The sequence below is a fragment of the Hyperoodon ampullatus genome (genome assembly GCF_949752795.1).
Source record: "Hyperoodon ampullatus genome assembly, chromosome: 12".
Taxonomy (NCBI): domain Eukaryota; kingdom Metazoa; phylum Chordata; class Mammalia; order Artiodactyla; family Ziphiidae; genus Hyperoodon; species Hyperoodon ampullatus.
In genome coordinates, this window is record NC_136925.1 from 47,767,230 (window position 1) to 47,786,149 (window position 18,920).

Consider the following 18,920-nt stretch of genomic DNA (forward strand, 5'->3'; position numbering starts at 1 on the left):
GGAACTATTTTTCACTTTTGTGATCTCAGAATTTAGCACAGTGGATGTTTAATAATTGTTTGTTAAATGGGTTCATTTCCAAAATGGTTTATTTATAAAATACTCATCAGAATTAGAGAGACTTCATGGTAGAAAAAAATAGATAAAGGAAAAAAATGAGAAAATGATATAAATAGAATGAAAATATTATGACAATTCAGAAAATGCATTTTCAAATCAAATTATATGTAAAAGAAATTAACTTTTTTCCATTAAAGGGTTCAGAAAATCCATAAGCAAAAAAACCAATACAGAAAAAATAAGCAAAAAAATACGAAAAAACAATTCACAGAAAAAGAAACATGAATGGGTCTTAAATATATAAAAAGAAGTTCAACATCAGTCTTAGGAGAAATACATATTAAATCCATATGGAGAAAACAAGAAAAAGATCTCAAATCAACAACGTAACTTTACAACATAAGGAACTGGAAAAAGAAGAACAAACTAAATCCAAAGCTATCAGAAGGAAGAAAATAAAGATTAGAGCAGAGATAAATGAAATAAAGAATAGAAAAATAATAGAGAAAATAAATGAAACCAAAAGTTGGTTCTTTGAAAAGAACAAAATTAACAAACCTTTTGCTAGATGGCCTAAGAAAAAAAGAAGACTCAAATTACTAAAATCAGAAATTTAAATGGAGACAATATCAATTCTATCAAAAAAAGGATTATAAAAGAGTAGTATAAAGAATTAACTGTTCAACAAATTGGAAAAACTAGATGAAATGGCAAATTCCTAGAAGCAAAACCTATTAACACTAAATCATGAAGAAGTAGAAAATCTGAGTAGACCTACAACTAGTAAGGAGATTGAATCAGTAATCAAAAATCTCCAAACAAACAAAAGCCTTAGCCCTGAACCTGATGGCTTAACTGACAATTTCTACCAAACATTTAAAGAAGAATTAATATCTATCTTTCTCAAACTTTTCTAAAAACTGGAAGAGGATGGAACACTTGCTAACCCATTCTGAGGTCAGCATTATTCTGATATCAAAGCCAGATGAAGACACTACACAAAAACTACAGACCAACAACCCTTTTGAACACTGATATAAAAATCCTCAACAAAATATTAGCAAACTGAATTTAGCAGTATATAAAAAGGATTATACTCCATGACTAAGTGGGATTTATTCCTGGAATGTAAGGATGGTTTAACATTAAAAAATCAATCAATGTGGGCTTCCCTGGTGGCGCAGTGGTTGAGAGTCTGCCTGCTGATGCAGGGGATGCGGGTTCGTGCCCCGGTCCAGGAGGATCCCAAATGCCGCAGAGCAGCTGGGCCCATGGGCCATGGCTGCTGAGCCTGTGCATCCAGAGCCTGTGCTCTGCAACGGGAGAGGCCACGGCAGTGAGAGGCCCGCATACCGCAAAAAAAAAAAAAAAAATCAATCAATGCTATTATACAGCACAAAAACAGTGAAAAAAGAAAAACAATCATCTCAACTGAGGCTGAAAAGAGCATGTAGCAAAATATGACACCCTTTTATGATAAAAAACACACAAAAAGCTATGAAAAGAAGAAAACTACTCAACATAATAAAAGCTATACAGAAAAAACCCACAGTAGACATCATACTCAATGGTGAAAGACTGAGAGCATCTCCTCTAAGAACAGGAAAAAGGATTTCCACTTACAACATTTCTACTGAACAGAGTACTGGAATTTCTAGCTAGAGCAATTAGGCAAGAAAAAGAAATTAAAGGCATCCAAATTGAAAAGGAAGATGTAAAATTATCACTGTTCACAGATGATATGATCATACACATTCTTTAGCAATAAAGAATGGATTCAGGGACTTCCCTGGTGGCGCAGTGGATAAGACTCCATGCTCCCAACGCAGGCACCCTGGGTTTGATCCCTGGTCGGGGAACTAGTTCCCACGTGCATGCTGCAACTAAGAGTTTACATGCCACAACTAAGGGGCCTGCCTGCCACAACTAAGACCCAGTGCAACCAACTAAATAAATATTTTTTAAAAAAATGTATCTCCACCCTCCTGGGTCTGAGCTGGAGAAATTTTAAAAAAAAAGGAATGGATTCAGCAAAGTATCAGAATACAAAGTTAATACAGAAAATTTAATTGCATCTCTACACACACTAATAATAAATGACCTGAAGAGGAAATTATGAAAACAATTCCACCTACAATAGTATCAAGAAGAATAAAATACTTAAGATGTAACTTAGCCGAAGAAGTAAAAGAACTGTACAATGAAAACTAAAAAACACTGCTGAAAGAAACTGAAGATGACACAAATAAATGGAAATATATCCCATGCTCATGGACTGAAAAACTTAATATTGTTAAGATGTCAGTACTACTCAAAGTGATCTACAGATTCAAATGCAATCCCTATCAAAATCCCAATAACATATTTTTTGCATAAATAGAAAAACCCACCCTAAAATTCATATAGAATCTCAAGGGACTACAAAATAACCAAAACAATCTTGAAAAAGGGGGACAGAGGAGGACTTACACTCTGTGATTTCAAAACTTTCTACAAAGCTACAGTAATCAAAACAGTGTTGTACTGGTATAAGGAGAGACATATATAGACCGATGGAATAGAATAAAGAACCCAGAAATAAACCCTCACATATATGGTCAAGTGACTTTTGACAAGGTACCAAGACAATTCAATGGGGAAAAGATTGTCTTTTCAACAAATGATGCTGGGAAAACTGGATATCCACATGCAAAAAGAATGAAGTTGGACCCTTACCTAACACCATATACAAGAATTAACTTGTAAGGGATCTAAGACCTAAATGTAAGACCTAAAACTATAAAACTCTTAGAAGAAAACATGTGGCAAAAGCTTCATGACACTGGATTTGGTAATGATTTCTTGGCTACAACACCAAAGACACAGGCAATAAAAGGAAAGTAGACAAATCGGACTTCGTGAAAGTTTAAAAATCTCGTGCATGAAGACACAAAGGACTATCAACAGAATAAGAAGGCAACCCACAGAATGAGAAAAAATATGTGCAAATCATATATCTGACAAAGGATTAATATCCAGAATAGAGAATCTCTAAAACTCAATAAAGAAAAAAATCAAACAGTCCAATTTAAAAATGGGCAAAGGACTTGGATAGATCTTTCTCCAAAGAAGGTACAGAAGTAGCCAATAAGCACGTGAAGATGCTCAACATCATTAATCATTAGGAAAATGCAAATCAAAATTACAATGAGATATCATCAGGATGGTTACTATCAAAAACCAGAAAATAACAAGTGTTGGTGACAATGTGGAGAAACTAGAACACTTGTACACTGTTGGTGAGAATGCAAAATGGTACCTCCACTGTGGTAAAATGGTGTGGCAGTTCCTCAAAAATTTAAACAGAATTACCATATGATCCAGCAATTCCATTTCTGGGTATATACTCAAAAGAAATGAAAGCAGGGTCTCAAAGAGATATTTGTACACCCATGTTCAAATAAATAATATAAAAAATGTTCATAGCAGCATTATTCACTATAGCTAAAATGTGGATTCAGCCCAAGTGTCCATTGAAAGATGAGGGGAAAAGCAAAATGTGGTATACATAAAATGGGATATTATTCAGCCTTAAAAAGGAAGGAAATTCTGACACATGCTACAACACGGATGAACCTTGAGGATATTATGCTAAGTGAAATATGCTAGTCACAAAAAAGACAAATACTGTATAATTCCACTTAACATGAGATACCTGGAGTAATAAAAATTATAGAGACATGAAGTAGAATGGTAGTTGCCAGGGGTCGGGAAGTGAAATGGTGAGTACAGCGTTTCACTTTTATAAGATTATGTATAATAGTCCCAAGCTAGAAACAACCCAAATTTTGACAAGTAGAGACAGGTTGAATAAATTATGCTGTCTCCATAAAATGAGAAATCAAGCAGTTGTAAAAGCAAAGGAAAGGGACGCTGCCTATGTAATGATATGAAAATAATCACTGTATTTTATATAATTTTATATAATATTAAGGGAAAGAAGCAAGGTGTTGAATACTGTATTTATTTTGATACTTTTTGTGAAGGTAGGAGGATAAAATATATTTATATGTGTTTGTTGTGATATAAGTCAACTCTGGAAGGCTACACTAGAAACTTAATAGTAGCTCCTGTTTGTGTGGGGAAAGGGTGTGAACTGGACAGATGGAAAACAGCACTTGGACATCTTTCACTACACATATAAATATGAACCATGTGAACAGATTATTAACTCCAAAAAATGTCCTACTCTTTCAAGTTTAGTATATAATTTACATGTTTTACTAATAAATCGACTACAAAATCCTTTATTATCTTACCTGCAAACTAGCCACATAAGAATCCTCACAATTTACGTAATGTCCTAACATGGCATGTTGTGCTCGTAATTCATTATCCCTTATTCTTTCATGCAGGTGGGTAATTTGTTGCTTCTGCCTGCAAAACATAAGTTGAGGTACCACATTACAAAAAATATACTTTTCTAAGTGATAATTAAAAGCAGAACTTTCAGTATTCTAATTTGGCATAAAAGTATGATCAATCTTAAAATTCATAATAGGAAATCTTTTTAAACCACAGTACCATGAGATATGCTAAATACAGAAAAAGTTTATACTGTAGAGTACTTCTGACACTTTAAAGAACATAATCTTTTGTAGAATACTCTTCTTAGATTCTAACAAAGTCACGCTTTGCTCTCTTTCTTCTTGTTGCCTAACATAAAAACTGTTTCAATCTCAGTCTGGAATGTCTTTACCTTAATATTATTATTTCCATTCGTCCAAATTCTGTTCAACACTTAATACCAATTGAAGCTTCTGAAAATTTCATTGTCGGGGTGAGAGGTATTTTTTATAAATATCATCTAGCTCAACTGCTGTACTATGCCTGCATCTTATCTACAACATCCAGGTTGCATGGTCTACACATAAACATCACCAACGATGGAGAACGCACATGGTGGCAGATTTGCATCTCTGGATAGCTCTGAAATTTCATTTTAATATAACCTCATGATGGAAGCAGACACACTGAAGTTCAAGTATTTCCTCATTGGATCATAGCTTATTTTAATCAAATTATTTAACTTTTGTGAATATGTATCCTTAAACATTTGAAAACCATTATGTGCCAGGCAACATGCTAAGACCTTTATATGTATTATCATTAATCTTCAAAAATTTAATAACAAGTCTCATACTAAGGTTATGAGAGAGGGAGTGAGAGCAAAAGAGAGCAAGAGCACATACTTTCAAGGAATAATAAGGATACCTGTGGGTAAACAAATAGCTTGATGTTTTCCAAAATTACTTACAAAATAACTTTTGGAGCAAGTTCAGACTGCATCAAAGAGCTTATTCTATTCAGAGCTGTTTTTATTTGTTTTTCAGATATGCTATCCTTTAAGAACACCCACACAGAAAACATCAAACAGGAAACAGATAAATTAGGAGAGATTAGTCACATGGTACTTTTCAAATAATGTAAAACTTTACAAAGAAAACTAAACTTCCTCTTCCAGCCAAGATGGAGTAACAGGAACCAGTTTTGCTCTTCCCTTGACATAATTACAAAATGGAACAAAATACAGGTAAGAAAGACTCTCAAGACACTGGACAACAGGCAATTATTAGTCACCGTGACTTCTGGGAGGTGGACAACAAATTAAGTGAGTCCTAAGATTGCCAGAGATTACCGTTTTAAGCCTTAACCTCTGAACAGGGAAAGTGACCTCTCTGAGTTGAAAAAACAAAGCTGGTAATCTGGAGAAACCAAGGCAGCTAGAGTTCACAGTGCAGAGCCACCCTTGAGTATTCAGTTGAGTGTTAACTAACGAATGCATGAAGAAACTCCTTTAAGTGGGGAGGGGGCGTTGTGGGGTGGGGGTGGGGGATATGTTAGCCAAAAAGATTAGAAGAAACAGTGCCTGAGGCTCACATGGGGCCTGGAATTGTGCCTGTTCCCAAATGCCAAAACTTCATAATTTACAGGGTATCAGTTAGCAGCAATTTCCAACTGAGGGCAATTTGGGGCTCAGAACAAAGCGCAAGAATACAAAAATAACAGCTTCCCTGGTGGCGCTGTGGTTAAGAATCCGTCTGCCAATGCAGGGGACACGGGTTCGAGCCCCGGTCTGGGAAGATCCCACATGCCGCGCAACAACTAAGCCCATGCGCCACAACTACGGAGCCTGCGCTCTACAGCCCACATGCCACAACCACCGAGCCCGAGTGCCACAACTACTGAAGCCCGCACACCTAGAGCCCATGCTCCACAGCAAGAGAAGCCACCGCAATGAGAAGCCCGTGCACTGCAATAAAGAGTAGCCCCCGCTCGCCGCAACTAGAGAAAACCCGCATGCAGCAACAAGACCCAACGCAGCCAAAAATAAACAAAATAAATAAACTAAAAAAAAAAAGAATACAAAAATATGTAACATCCAAAACAAGTTAAAATTCATAATGCCTGGCATCTCAAAGAAGCAGGAAAATATGACCCACAATAAGGTGAACAGCCAATCAACTGAAAGTGAGCTAGAACTGACACAAATGACAGAATTAATAGTGAAGGACACTAAATCAATTATTGTAACTATTTTCATGTGTTCAAGAAACTAGAAGAAAGACATAATATGTTAAGCAGAGACATGGAAGACATAAATATTATCCTGAACGGGATTAGGGCAGATTAGAATTTGCAGAAGAAAAGATTAGGGAATTTGAAGACATATCAATAGAAATGATCCAAAAAGAAACAGAAAAAAAAGACAAATAAATGAAACAAAACAAACAAAACAAAAACTCAGAGAATCAATGAGTTGTGGATTTCTTTAAAAGGCCAAATATATGTGTAATTAGAATCCCTATAGGGGAGGTGAGGGGAGGAGGAATGAGCAAGAAAAAGTATTTGTAGAAAACTGGCCACGTTTTTTCCAAATCTGCTGAGAATGACACACCCACAGATCCAAGAAGACCAAAGAACCCAAAGCACAAATAACAAAAAGAAAACTAAACCAAGGAACATCCTAATCAAATGACTTAAAATCAGTGATAAAGAGAAAATCCTAAGAGTAGCCAGAGGAAGGACGGTAAATGAGTTAAGGGAGTATAGCCTGAAAATACTCCCAAAGTATATTAAAAGGATGTTTTTACATTTAAAGGCAGACCTTGTAGATATTGCAAGTTTGGTTCCAGACTGCGGCAATAAACTGAATATTGCAAGAAAGCCAGTCACACGAATTTTTTGGTTTCCCAGTGCATATAAAAGTTATATTTACATTATACTGTAATCTATTGTGTAATAGTAAGTCTAAAAAAAAAAGTCCATACCTTAATTTAAAAATATTTTATTACTAAAAAATGCTGACTATCATTTGAGCCTTCAGCAATGTATATGTCTCTCATTTAATTACATGTGGAAGTAAAATCACATTATAATTTTGCTAGGTAAACTTTTAAAATCAGTGGTGGACTCTTTGGTATAGTGTGGATTTTTTTTAATGGAATTCATATTAAATGTCCTTCTAACTCATCTGCTTTAGAAGCTAGGACTTATCATATTTCTAAAGCAAGGCCTAAGTGTACATATCATGGTTATTAAAAGTTATTAAAATTCCAACTTCACAGATATGATCAATTAACATACGATAGTTTGCTCATGGCAATTTGCAGAACATCTTTTACTTTGAGATGGCCCCCATAATGCAAGAGTCGTATTTATTCTCCATCACAAGTGTTGAAGTAAGATTTGGTTATTTTTATCAGCTTATCTGAGTATTTAAATACAGTTTCAATAGTTTGTTTCTATCTATTTTGGTTGTTTACACCTAGGTATATAGCTTTATAAAATCAATTTCTAAATCTATTTTGTTTCAAGGCCAACTGCTACACTGTGTGAAATTTGATTCTGACACTAAACACCTTAAGTTAGCATCAGACTCCACAGCTTTAAGGGCATGATCCCCGACAAGAAAGCCTCACTTCAGATGCCAGACTCAAGTGGGATCCCCAGGCCATCCACACTTCTAACCAAATGGCTACAAATCTGGGGAGTTCCCAGAGTTTTTATTATAGAATTTCATTGTGTGGGCAAGATTGATTAAATCACTGAACTCAATCTCCAGCCTCGTCCTCTCCCTGGAGGTTGGACTGGCTCAAAAGTCCCAACCCTCTGATCACAGGGTTGGTCTCTATGGTAAATAGCCCCCATCCTGAAGCTGCTATCCAGGGCCCAAGAAACACCTCATTAGCATAAATGCAGGTGTGTTCCAGGGCTCATGAATAAAAAAGACATTCTAGGGCTCCCCTGGTGGCGCAGTGGTTGAGAGTCCGCCTGCCGATGCAGGGGACATGGGTTCGTGCCCTGGTCCGGGAGGATCCCTCATGCCGCGGAGCGGCTGGGCCCGTAAGCCATGGCTGCTGAGCCTGCGCGTCCAGAGCCTGTGCTCCGCAATGGGAGAGGCCACAACAGTGAGAGGCCCGTGTACCACAAAAAAAAAAAAAAAGACATTCTAAAGATTTGCAGTCTCCTTTCCAAGAACCAGAAACAATGGCTAGTCAGATTCTCTATTACTGGACAAGATCTTAAGAAGATATGTAGATACTATATTGTAAATTGCAACTAGTGACAAAATGAGAATTCTCCTCTATACTGCCAGTATTATTTACTAATAGCATTAACTCAGCTGTCACCACAGAGGGTATAGGGTTTCCTCTCTGAATCTGGCTCCAGTGCACTGACTTACCCCTATATTTATCTTATCTGTTCAATTCAGCGGCACAAGCTATGCAATTTCTAAGTGTAAACCATCATATGAACTACTAGTATCAGCAACAGCATAGGTTAACCAACAACCTTAACCTCTTTTTCATTAAAATGAGGCTATTTCCTCTGCATGAATATTTAGTGAGTACCTACTATGAGTAATAAAATGTACATGAAACTGTCTCTTCTGTGAAGAGATCAAAGTCGACTGAGGAAAGACAAGCATGTAAAGATAACTACTACATATACAAAACATGTATAATGTGGCTACTATTTGCTGATGGCTACTATGCATCAGACAGTATTAGCACTTTTTACATACATTTATTCATTTAATCCTCATGCTGTACAACTAGGTGGGAGAGGAGAGTTGCCTAGAAGAGTGATCTTCAAAAACCTCATTTTTTGCTTAAGTGGTGAAACTCCTTGTACCCAGGCAGATGAGAAGATCAATATGCAAAAGGTCAAGTACCCTATTCAGAATTACCTAAATGGTTAGTGTCAAATATAAAGCATTAGAAACCAGGTTTCCTCCTTTTTTTCCTGAGTTGTTTTTGAAATTAACCTATTTGCTTTTTCTCACAAGATGGGGAACATTTAAGAACAGTTTTTTTTTTAATTAAAAAAATTTTTACTTTATATTGGAGTATAGTTGATTAAAAATGTTATGTTAGTTTCAGGTGTACAGCAAAGTGATTCAGTTATACATATACATGTACCTATTCATTTTCAAATTCTTTTTCCATTTAGGTTAATACAAAATACTGAGCAGAGTTACCTGTGCTATATAGTAGGTCCTTGTTGGTTATCTATTTTAAATATAGCAGTGTGTACATGTCAATCCCAAACTCCCAATCTATCCCTCCCCCCCGACCCTTCCCCACTGGTAACCATAAGAAGAACAGTTTCTATATCAGTTATTTTTCCTTAACATTTGATCTCTTTTGACCTAATTATCCAAAATCTACGAAAGCTATATGCATTGTAAAAAAAAAAACAAACGTTTTTCTCATGCAATCATGAATAACTTGATACTTTCAGGAATAATATCCAGCATACAATTTTTAGTTAAGTGACTTAAAAGGTATCATCACCCACACTGCATTCCAAGTTCAGCATCTTTACTCTCAGTTCCATCCAGCAAGAAACTAAATCCTGTCAATTCTATCTCTGAAATAGTCTCTGCATGTGTTATCACCATTTTAAAGGCCATTAGTTTAATCTGCTTCCTGGAAAAAAGATATATTATAATTTTGTTCTAATTTTCATCACTATGTGTGTTATAAAGATCTTTATATACGAACATTTTTACTTTTAAATTCTGGTCATGTTGCTTTAGAAACAGAAGTTGCTACTTTTTCTTTCTCTGTTTTATATAATATCAAATGCATTAATCATCAAAAACTTTATAATAAGCATGTAAAATATCAAAGATTATTTAAGACACTGGGTGTGGTACATTGTTTACAAAAACATCCACAAGTATTCCCTTCCCTGTATTACTTATACTCCTTTATGATGTGATTTTGCTGTTCCTACTGTCCACAGGTGAAGTCTCCTGGCCTTGTGACCAATAAGAACATAGTGGAAGTGATTTTTTTTTTAAAGCAGACTTTATTTTTTAGAGAAGTTTTAGGTTCACAGAGAAATTAAACTAAGGGTACAGAGATTCCCCATAGGGACTTTGTGCCAGTTCTGAGCCTAAACTCCAAGAGAACATGTGTGCTTCATTTTCTCTTTGAACTTCACCCTATGAACAAACCCTGGTTAGGATACTGGAGGATGAGAGATCCCCATGGAGCATAAAGACCATCCAGGTAAGGCTAGCCTAGGCCAGCCAACTCCTACTTGACAATGTGGCTACCATAGATCCATAAATGAGACTAGATAAAGAATCAGCCAAAAATGGGCAGAAGACCTAAATAGACAATTCTCCGAAGAAGACATACAGATGGCCAACAGATACATGAAAAGATGCTCAACGCTGCTAATCATTAGAGAAATGCAAATCAAAACTACAATGAGATACCACCTCACACCAGTCAGAATGGCCATTATCAAAAAGTCTACAAATAATAAATGCTGGAAAGGGTGTGGAGAAAAGGGAACCCTCCTACACTGCTGGTGGGAATGTAAATTGGTATAGCCATCATGGAGAACAGTATGAAGTTTCCTTAAAAAACTAAAAATAGAGAGCTACCATATGATCCTGCAATCCTATCCTGGGTATATATCCAGAGAAAACCATAACCTGAAAAGACACATGCACCCCGATGTTCACTGCAGCACTATTTACAACAGCCAAGACACGGAAACAACCTAAATGTCCATCGACAGATGAATGGATAAAGAAGGTGTGGTACATATATACCATGGAATATTACTCAGCCATAAAAAAGAATGAAATAATGACATGTGCAGCAACATGGATGGACCTAGAGATTATTATACGAAGTGAAGTAAGTCAGACAGACAAAGACAAATATCATATGATATCACTTACATGTGGAATCTAAAAAAAAAAAATACAAATGAACTTATTTACAAAACAGAAACAGACTCACAGACATAGAAAACAAACTTATGGCTACCAAAGGGGAAAGATGGGGGAAAGGGATAAATTAGAAACTTGGGAGTAAATACACACACTACTATATATAAAATAGATAAACAACAAGAACCTATATAGCACAGAGAACTACACTCAGTATTTTATAATAACCTATATGGAAAAAGAATCTGAAAAAGTATATATATATATACTTTTTAAGAGAAGTTTTAGGTTCACAGAGAAATTAAACTAAGGGTACAGAGATTCCCCATAGGGACTTTGTGCCAGTTCTGAGCCTAACTCCAAGAGAACATGTGTGCTTCATTTTCTCTTTGAACTTCACCCTATGAACTATATATATATATATATATATATATATATATATAAAACTGAATCACTTTGCTGCATACCTGAAACTAGCACAACATTGTAAATCAACTATACTTCAATAAAAAAAATTTTAATTAAATAACAGAATTGGCCAACTGAGCGACTTGAATGATTTTGGATTATTTCCTTAGTATCCTTCTATATATACAAAATTGACAAATATAAATATATTTTAATAGATTACATCAATAATTAACTGCATTTCTTACTGCCATAGACTGAATGTTGTGACATACACCCCCCCCCCCAATTCACACATTAAATCCTAATTCCCAATGTGTGGTATAGGGGGTAGAGGGCCTTTGGGAGGTGACTAGGTCATGAGGACAGAATCCTCATGAATGCAATTAGTGCCATTACAAAAGAAGCTCCAGAGAGCTCCCTTGCCCCTTTCACCATGGGAGGTTACAGCAAGAAGACGGCCATCTATGAATCAGGAGGTTGGCTCTCACCAGACATTGAATCTGCCGGTGCCTTGGGACTTCCCAGCCTCCAGAAGTGGGAAGAATAAATATTTGTTGTCTATAAGCTACCCAGTCTATGGTACTTTATTATAGCAGCCCAAATGAACTAAGACACTTATTAACTTATACCCAATAGAATGGTATAATGGTGTTTAAAATATAATAAAAGCCAAGTGATTCTGATTGAGGGCAAGTCTATTCATATTAATGAAAGTCTAAATTTTGGTGTGTTTAAAAATGGTATTAATTTCAAGTCTATACAATGAGTTAAATTATTTAAGTGTTCAAAATATATATCCAACAGAGTCTATAATTATTTATACATAAAATTGACTTGTACTAGAAGTATCTAATATTTTAAAATAGCCTTTTCATAAAATCAATTATAACTATCTCCTACAATCTTCATTCATTTATCAAGCATGGAAGTATCAAGCACTAAGTACATGTACTACGTGCCAGGCTCTGTTCAAGATGTTGAGAACATAGTGGAGAATAAGGAAGCCCAGATGTCTATGCTCTAGTTTATTTCCCAGCAGATCTTGCTTAACACTGCTAAGTTTCTAAGCAAAATCTTTTGAAATTTCAACTATTAAATATATTTAAAGGTTTGAATTAGGATTTAATTTTAAGGCTAAAATGTCTACTCCTTTATCTCATATAAGCACATGAAAATAAGTAGTAACTAGCACTGATTAAGAAAAAATGCCTCCTCAAACTATTTCTCAATTACCATGATATGCAACATGTTTAACTATCCCAAAAGTATACATAAATGATGTAGAACCAATATAGATCATAAATAATTAAGTAATATTAAGGTTTTTTGCTGAGAATAATCAGGAGACTATTAAGTTTAAAAAAAAATTTTCAGAGCTTTGGTACTGAAATAGGCAAAATTTTGGAAATGTCTCCCAAAATTTTCAAAATTCTTATCTGTAGGTCATTTAATTTTAAACATTCATGATTTTCATGCTTTTTGTGCTATCAGATCTAACATACATTAGTTAAAGGAAACTACCACTTTAAAGTAGCTTTCCAATTTGATAGTTCTCAAGTATAAAACACAAAGACACTAGCTTTGATAGTTCATCAGCATTGCAGCTAACTTGTTACATGTACAAAAAAGATGAAGAGGAGTTTCCAAATAATGAGTTACCCTAATGTAAATGGGAGGATGGCAGAAAACAGACATAGATAGATAGATAGATAGATAGATAGACAGATAGATAGATAAACCAACTGACCCTCAGTTCTGATAGTGGTTCTTAAAAGTACTGGGATTGGGGATGGACAGACATGAGACATCAGTGTACTTGTACGGTTCTATTTCTTAAACTCTAAGCAGTGGGTACAAAGATATTTGTTTTATTAATCTACATTTCTGCATGCCTGAAATATTTAGTAATTTAAAAAAAGAGACTCACCGATCAATTACAATTTCTTTCTGCCTTAGTAGTCCTTCTTTTATTTTCAGCACTGATTCCCACTTACTGAAATCTTGATAGCCAGGAGGTGAATAACTTTGACGAGATGATCCAGTCAAAACCTGCACAAACATGTTTACACTATTAGTATACTAAAAGTGGCTAAAGGGAATAGTTATATGTCACCTTGTATTTTCCCAGTGATTTTCATTAAAAAAAAATAGAGAACTGTCCATTTGATTTTTTTAAAAAACCATCTTAAATCACACCTGTGAATACAACATAACGTGAAGAATTTCAAGGAAGTTCTAAAGTAAATGTACAAATCTAATGAAGAACTGGTGACAAGAGAACATTATTATAATATTATATGTAAGATCCTGTTCTCATTATCTTGTGGAAGCTTTCTGGAAATAAGAAATTAATCATTGCCTAAGGAAGGAGTACAATAAAAGAACATACCAAGGCTAGACCGTACAAGCATTACCAGAAGGGTTTCCACAAGGGAATAAAAATAGTATCTGTAGCATTCAGACTTCAAACTGTCATTCATCACATCAACATTTAATTACACTGAAATTTCAAAAGCTAAAATATTTTTACAAAGTAGTAAATATATCCATAGAAAATGACTATTAAGCAGATAATCTAGATGATTACTGGTCTCCAGTGTTTATTATATCATTTAGAAAAAATCCGATTTAGACTTTAAGAAAAATTTAAGATATTTAAAACAAATAATAACAAAACCCAATACAGCAGATATACTCAAATTTCTATCATTGGAACAAAATCAAAATTTTAATACTGGAGGTACTGGTTGAACTGTGTCCCTTCAAAAAGATGTTGAAGTCCTAACCCCCAATACCTCAGAATGTAGCCTCATTTGGAAATAGGGACTTCACAGATACAGTCAAGATGAAGTCATGAGACTGATGCAAAAGGGGAAAATCTGAACGCAGACATGCACACAGAAGACTATGTAAAGAGATACAGAGAGAACACCATGTGAAGATGAAAACCAGAGATTGGAGTGATACATCTACAAGCAAAGGAACACAACAAGATTGCCAGAAAACCACTAGAAACAGGCCTGAAACAGATTTTTCTTCACAGCCCTCAGAAGGAACTAACTTTGCTGATACCTTGATTTTGGAGTTCTAACCTCCAGCACTGTGAGACAATAAATATCTGTTGTTTAAGCTACCTTGTTTGTGTCCTTTGTTATGGTAGCTCTAGGAAATTGGTGAATTTCCAGTACAACTGGTAAATCAAATAGGAAAATAAATTCCTTGGCAAGCTAAGAGATGCTATATAAACACCACAAAGCAACTTTAGGAGAATCAAATGTGCAGCAATATTTTTTATCCTTTGTTTTCCAAAGATGCTATTGACAAGACCTACTTCTGAATAAACCACTAACAGGGTGACATCAACTAGTCCTAGATTAAACCTTTAAATTAAGATGACTGTCAAGTAATACTAGGACAGGATGTTTCAGGCAGCACAAAGACAGCACAAGGTGATCAGATCAAGAAGTGTAGAAACTAGATAACAGGGTACATAACTTTGTCAGATGGTCACATATTTGGAGTCTAAGTGACACATAGGGTTATAGAGACAGGTTAGTCAGAGATCTGGTCTTTGAATTTCACTCTTTCTCTTGCCCAACATACAGCTCAGGCTGATACTGGGCCAGTATGCACCAGTACAGATATATTAATTGTAGCAGTACTGAAGTACTTTCACTGTGGTTGAACACTAGCTGCTGCCCAAACCCAATCCTCAGAACTTTCCATCATCCAACAAATAGTTACTTCCTGGCATAAAAAGGGGCCCTTGAGACACTACTTACGGCATCCTTCCTGATTGGTTGGTTTCTACTAGTCAGCCCCTCAAAATTCCCCCACCCCAACACTACCTACCAGCTTATATTTAGTTGGCAGAGCTAGGATTCAAATATAGGCAGCCCAACAAAAGAGCACCACACTGTCTCACTCTTTCTACTATGGCCCAGTTGACGAAGAGGTATTTCAAATTTCACAGCATCACAGGAACTGGAAAAAATGTTTGAAAGTAACTGCTCTTAAAAACCAAGAGAAGATTAAGCACTATAAACAATATTGTTGATATTAAGAGAAAGTCTATGCTTATTGCAACTCCATGTTACTTAATGACTATCAGTTTAATAGGTACTCATTTCATGAAATTTATTTTGTCAAACTGTAGCTCAAATAGGAATTCATTAAAACTGGTAAAAACAAAGCAAGACAAAAGACCATATCACTAATTCCAAAACTCAACATAACATGTGGAAATTATCAGAATGATATGGTGAATCATTTGTGCTATAATTTATAATACTAAATATTTAATTTATTTGTAGAATAAAAGTGAATATATATTTTATTTATATATTGAATTATATATTAATATCCTGATAACAGGTTATAGATATTTTAAATTTTGGTTTTTGTATATTGTTACCATGCCTAACAAAAAACTTCTAAGATAGCTTGAGGATCTATGGTATCCTCTTCCAAAACTTTATAAAAGGTTCCTCCACTGCTGATTACCACAAATCAGGAATGATCTATACCATAATATTTTAAGCTATGCTTTACCTTATACATCTTGTACCTATTTCAATAAGACAAGTGCCGAGACAATAGATGATGATCTTTTCAAGAAGACATTAACTATTCTATTTTTCCACCAGTCGTCTGCTAAAATTTTTCCCATGGCTGACAACTTAAGGAAAAGCCATTTCTTGTTTTATAAAACTTCCTGGCATCAAGAAAGAGGGAGTAAAGAGAAGAAAAAAGTAGGTCTGTAAGACAAAAGCAAACAACAGTACTACTTGGTTTATAGCACCTGAGTCACTGACAGGATGGACTGCTGAAGTACTTGCCAGATACATCCAGCGAATATACGTAAAACAAAACATGAAACTTTATTCTTCTGATTTGTAGCTCCCTTAACCTAAACGCTTTAGAGAACAAAAACTGACCCATAAAACTGAGCAAACAGGAAGAAAGGAAAGGAAGCCTTTCTCTGTAATTAAGATGCAATAAACAATTACCAAATCAGCAGCATGGCAGTCTTCCTACGAAACTTCAATCCTGATTCATAGAAGTAGTTTAAAAAGGAGAATGAATCCTGACACACAACCTAATGCTGCAGGTGGAGTTACACGTAATTTTAAAAACCTGTTTATATCTGCCTATCACTGAAAGTGACAATTATGGAAACATGTTACCTTTTAAGGCTTTTGTAATGAGGCCATAGGGCATGCTATACTAAATGAAGTTATAGAACACAATTTGAATTACCTAGCAAGAGTTATTAAAATCATATTGTGACATCTCAAATAGCAAGGCAGCTACTGTACCTTTATGATTTTGCACACTATATAAACAATGCTACAGCATTGTTTCTGTATATCTAAAGATACACAGAAAAGAAATTGATGAAATTTTATTTTTATTATAATTTATAGCAAATTGGAAGTTTGTATCCTTTGACCAACATCTCCCCATTTCCCTAACCCCTACCCTCTGGTAACCACCATTCTAGTTTCTGTTTCTATGAGTTTGGCATTTTTAGATGCCACATATAAGTGACATCATACAGTATTTTTCTTTCTCTGACTTATTTCATTTGGTCAATTAACTTCCAAAGGGGCAAAGCTGATTAAATGGGGAATTGAATTTGTTATCTAATCAAAAGAAGTGAAAATGTATGTCTACAAAAACCTGAAGGCAAATGTTTAATCACCCAAAACTGGAAACAAACCATTAACTGATAAATGGATAAACAAACTGTGCTACATCCACAAAATGCAATACTAACTCAACAAAAACAAAATATATACTAACCATGGGCCTAGACTTTATTTTTCTCTCTACCTCAAAGTAGGACTGAGGGGAAATGAAGGCCTTGCCTGCTGGGGGAGAATATGTAAGTACTCAAAGATACTCTGTAGATGATACAATGCACTATCTTGGCTATAATTTCCTATCTATTCATCACTATGGTGCTATCCTACATAGGCAAATAATTGAGAGATAAATGACCAGATGAAGTAAATACTGTACACCAAGAATGCAAAAACAGAGTTGGAAATGAAGGGTAGCACAATATGCTACCCCAAAATACGACTGTAGGAGTTCAGGACACGCCACCATAATTAATGACATATTAATTATTTTGAGCTGTAGGCACTTGAAAACGAGCAAACGCAGGGAGAGGCTTTTTCTGAACTCCACTCTCTGCCTAAAGACAGATCATCCCAAAGGAACTCAACTGTCATAAATCCCCTCCCTGGGAGTTTCATCAATCAGGAAGGACTGGCTCTTATCACAGGAAAGGAGACTAGAAGCAGACACTGCACCCAGACAAACCTTCCCACAGGAGGTTATCAACTCTCCTATCTATTCTTCTAAGGGCCTATTCAACTCTCCTAAAAATCATCTATTCTCCCCTGAGAGGCCTGTATCCCTCCTCTGCTTTTCCTGAATTGAGTGGTATTTAATCATGAATTCTAAAGCCACCTCTCTGAGTTCCTCATTTTTCCCTGAGGATCTTCCATTTGTACACAAGGTACATAGGTTAATAAACTTCTATTTGTTTTTTTCTTGTAATCTATCTTTTATTACAGCGGTCTCAGCTAAGAACTAAGAATGGTAGAGGGAAAATTATTTGTCCTCCCCTATAACAATTACAAGCTGGTTCTTAAGAGTTGTCAATACTTAAGAAGAACAAAGAAGCCTTCTATTAAGATGGGACAATGCTGCTTCCAAATATGAAAAAGAAGAAAGTATTTCATATTCAAATAACTTCTCCCCTATAACCATTAGTAACACATTTTTATCCCAAGTAGTTAGAAAGCAATTAGGAATTTCTATTCAATAAAATCATAACTGGTCATGAGAGGAATACCATTTTGTGGCAGAATTTCAAGTCATCAGTCATGTTTCTACTTGACCATAACCAATATAAGTAATCAAGGAGAATATAATTTAAACATATGAATATATAATTTATATTTATAGCTTGTGAATAATAAAACTATAACTAGATATGAACATGAAATCTAAAAGATAATTATAAAGGCATATAACTGTGAGCCAACTTCAAGCACGGAACAGAAAGGACATCATCAAAGTAATGAATATTTCAAAATCTGTACAGCAAAACAAGGACAACTTTTACAAGTAAACATTTTTTATACATATTTGGTAGTTACCAAACTCAGGGAGGGAAGGGAACTCCTCATTTAGA

At 35.2% G+C, this 18,920-nt stretch overlaps 1 protein-coding gene across 3 annotated transcripts in view; it reads right to left on the reverse strand.

Annotated features, from left to right (window-relative positions):
* The window catches only part of CEP85L (centrosomal protein 85L), a gene marked incomplete at both ends in the record, with an annotated part of 151,042 nt that overhangs the window by 54,703 nt on the left and 77,419 nt on the right, over positions 1–18,920 (reverse strand). For all 3 annotated transcript variants that reach the window (XM_079716098.1, XM_079716099.1, XM_079716097.1), the window contains 2 exons: positions 4,359–4,476; positions 13,638–13,759. In XM_079716098.1, the coding sequence (XP_079572224.1) occupies positions 4,359–4,476; positions 13,638–13,759 (240 nt within the window). The remainder of the gene's footprint in view (positions 1–4,358; positions 4,477–13,637; positions 13,760–18,920) is intronic.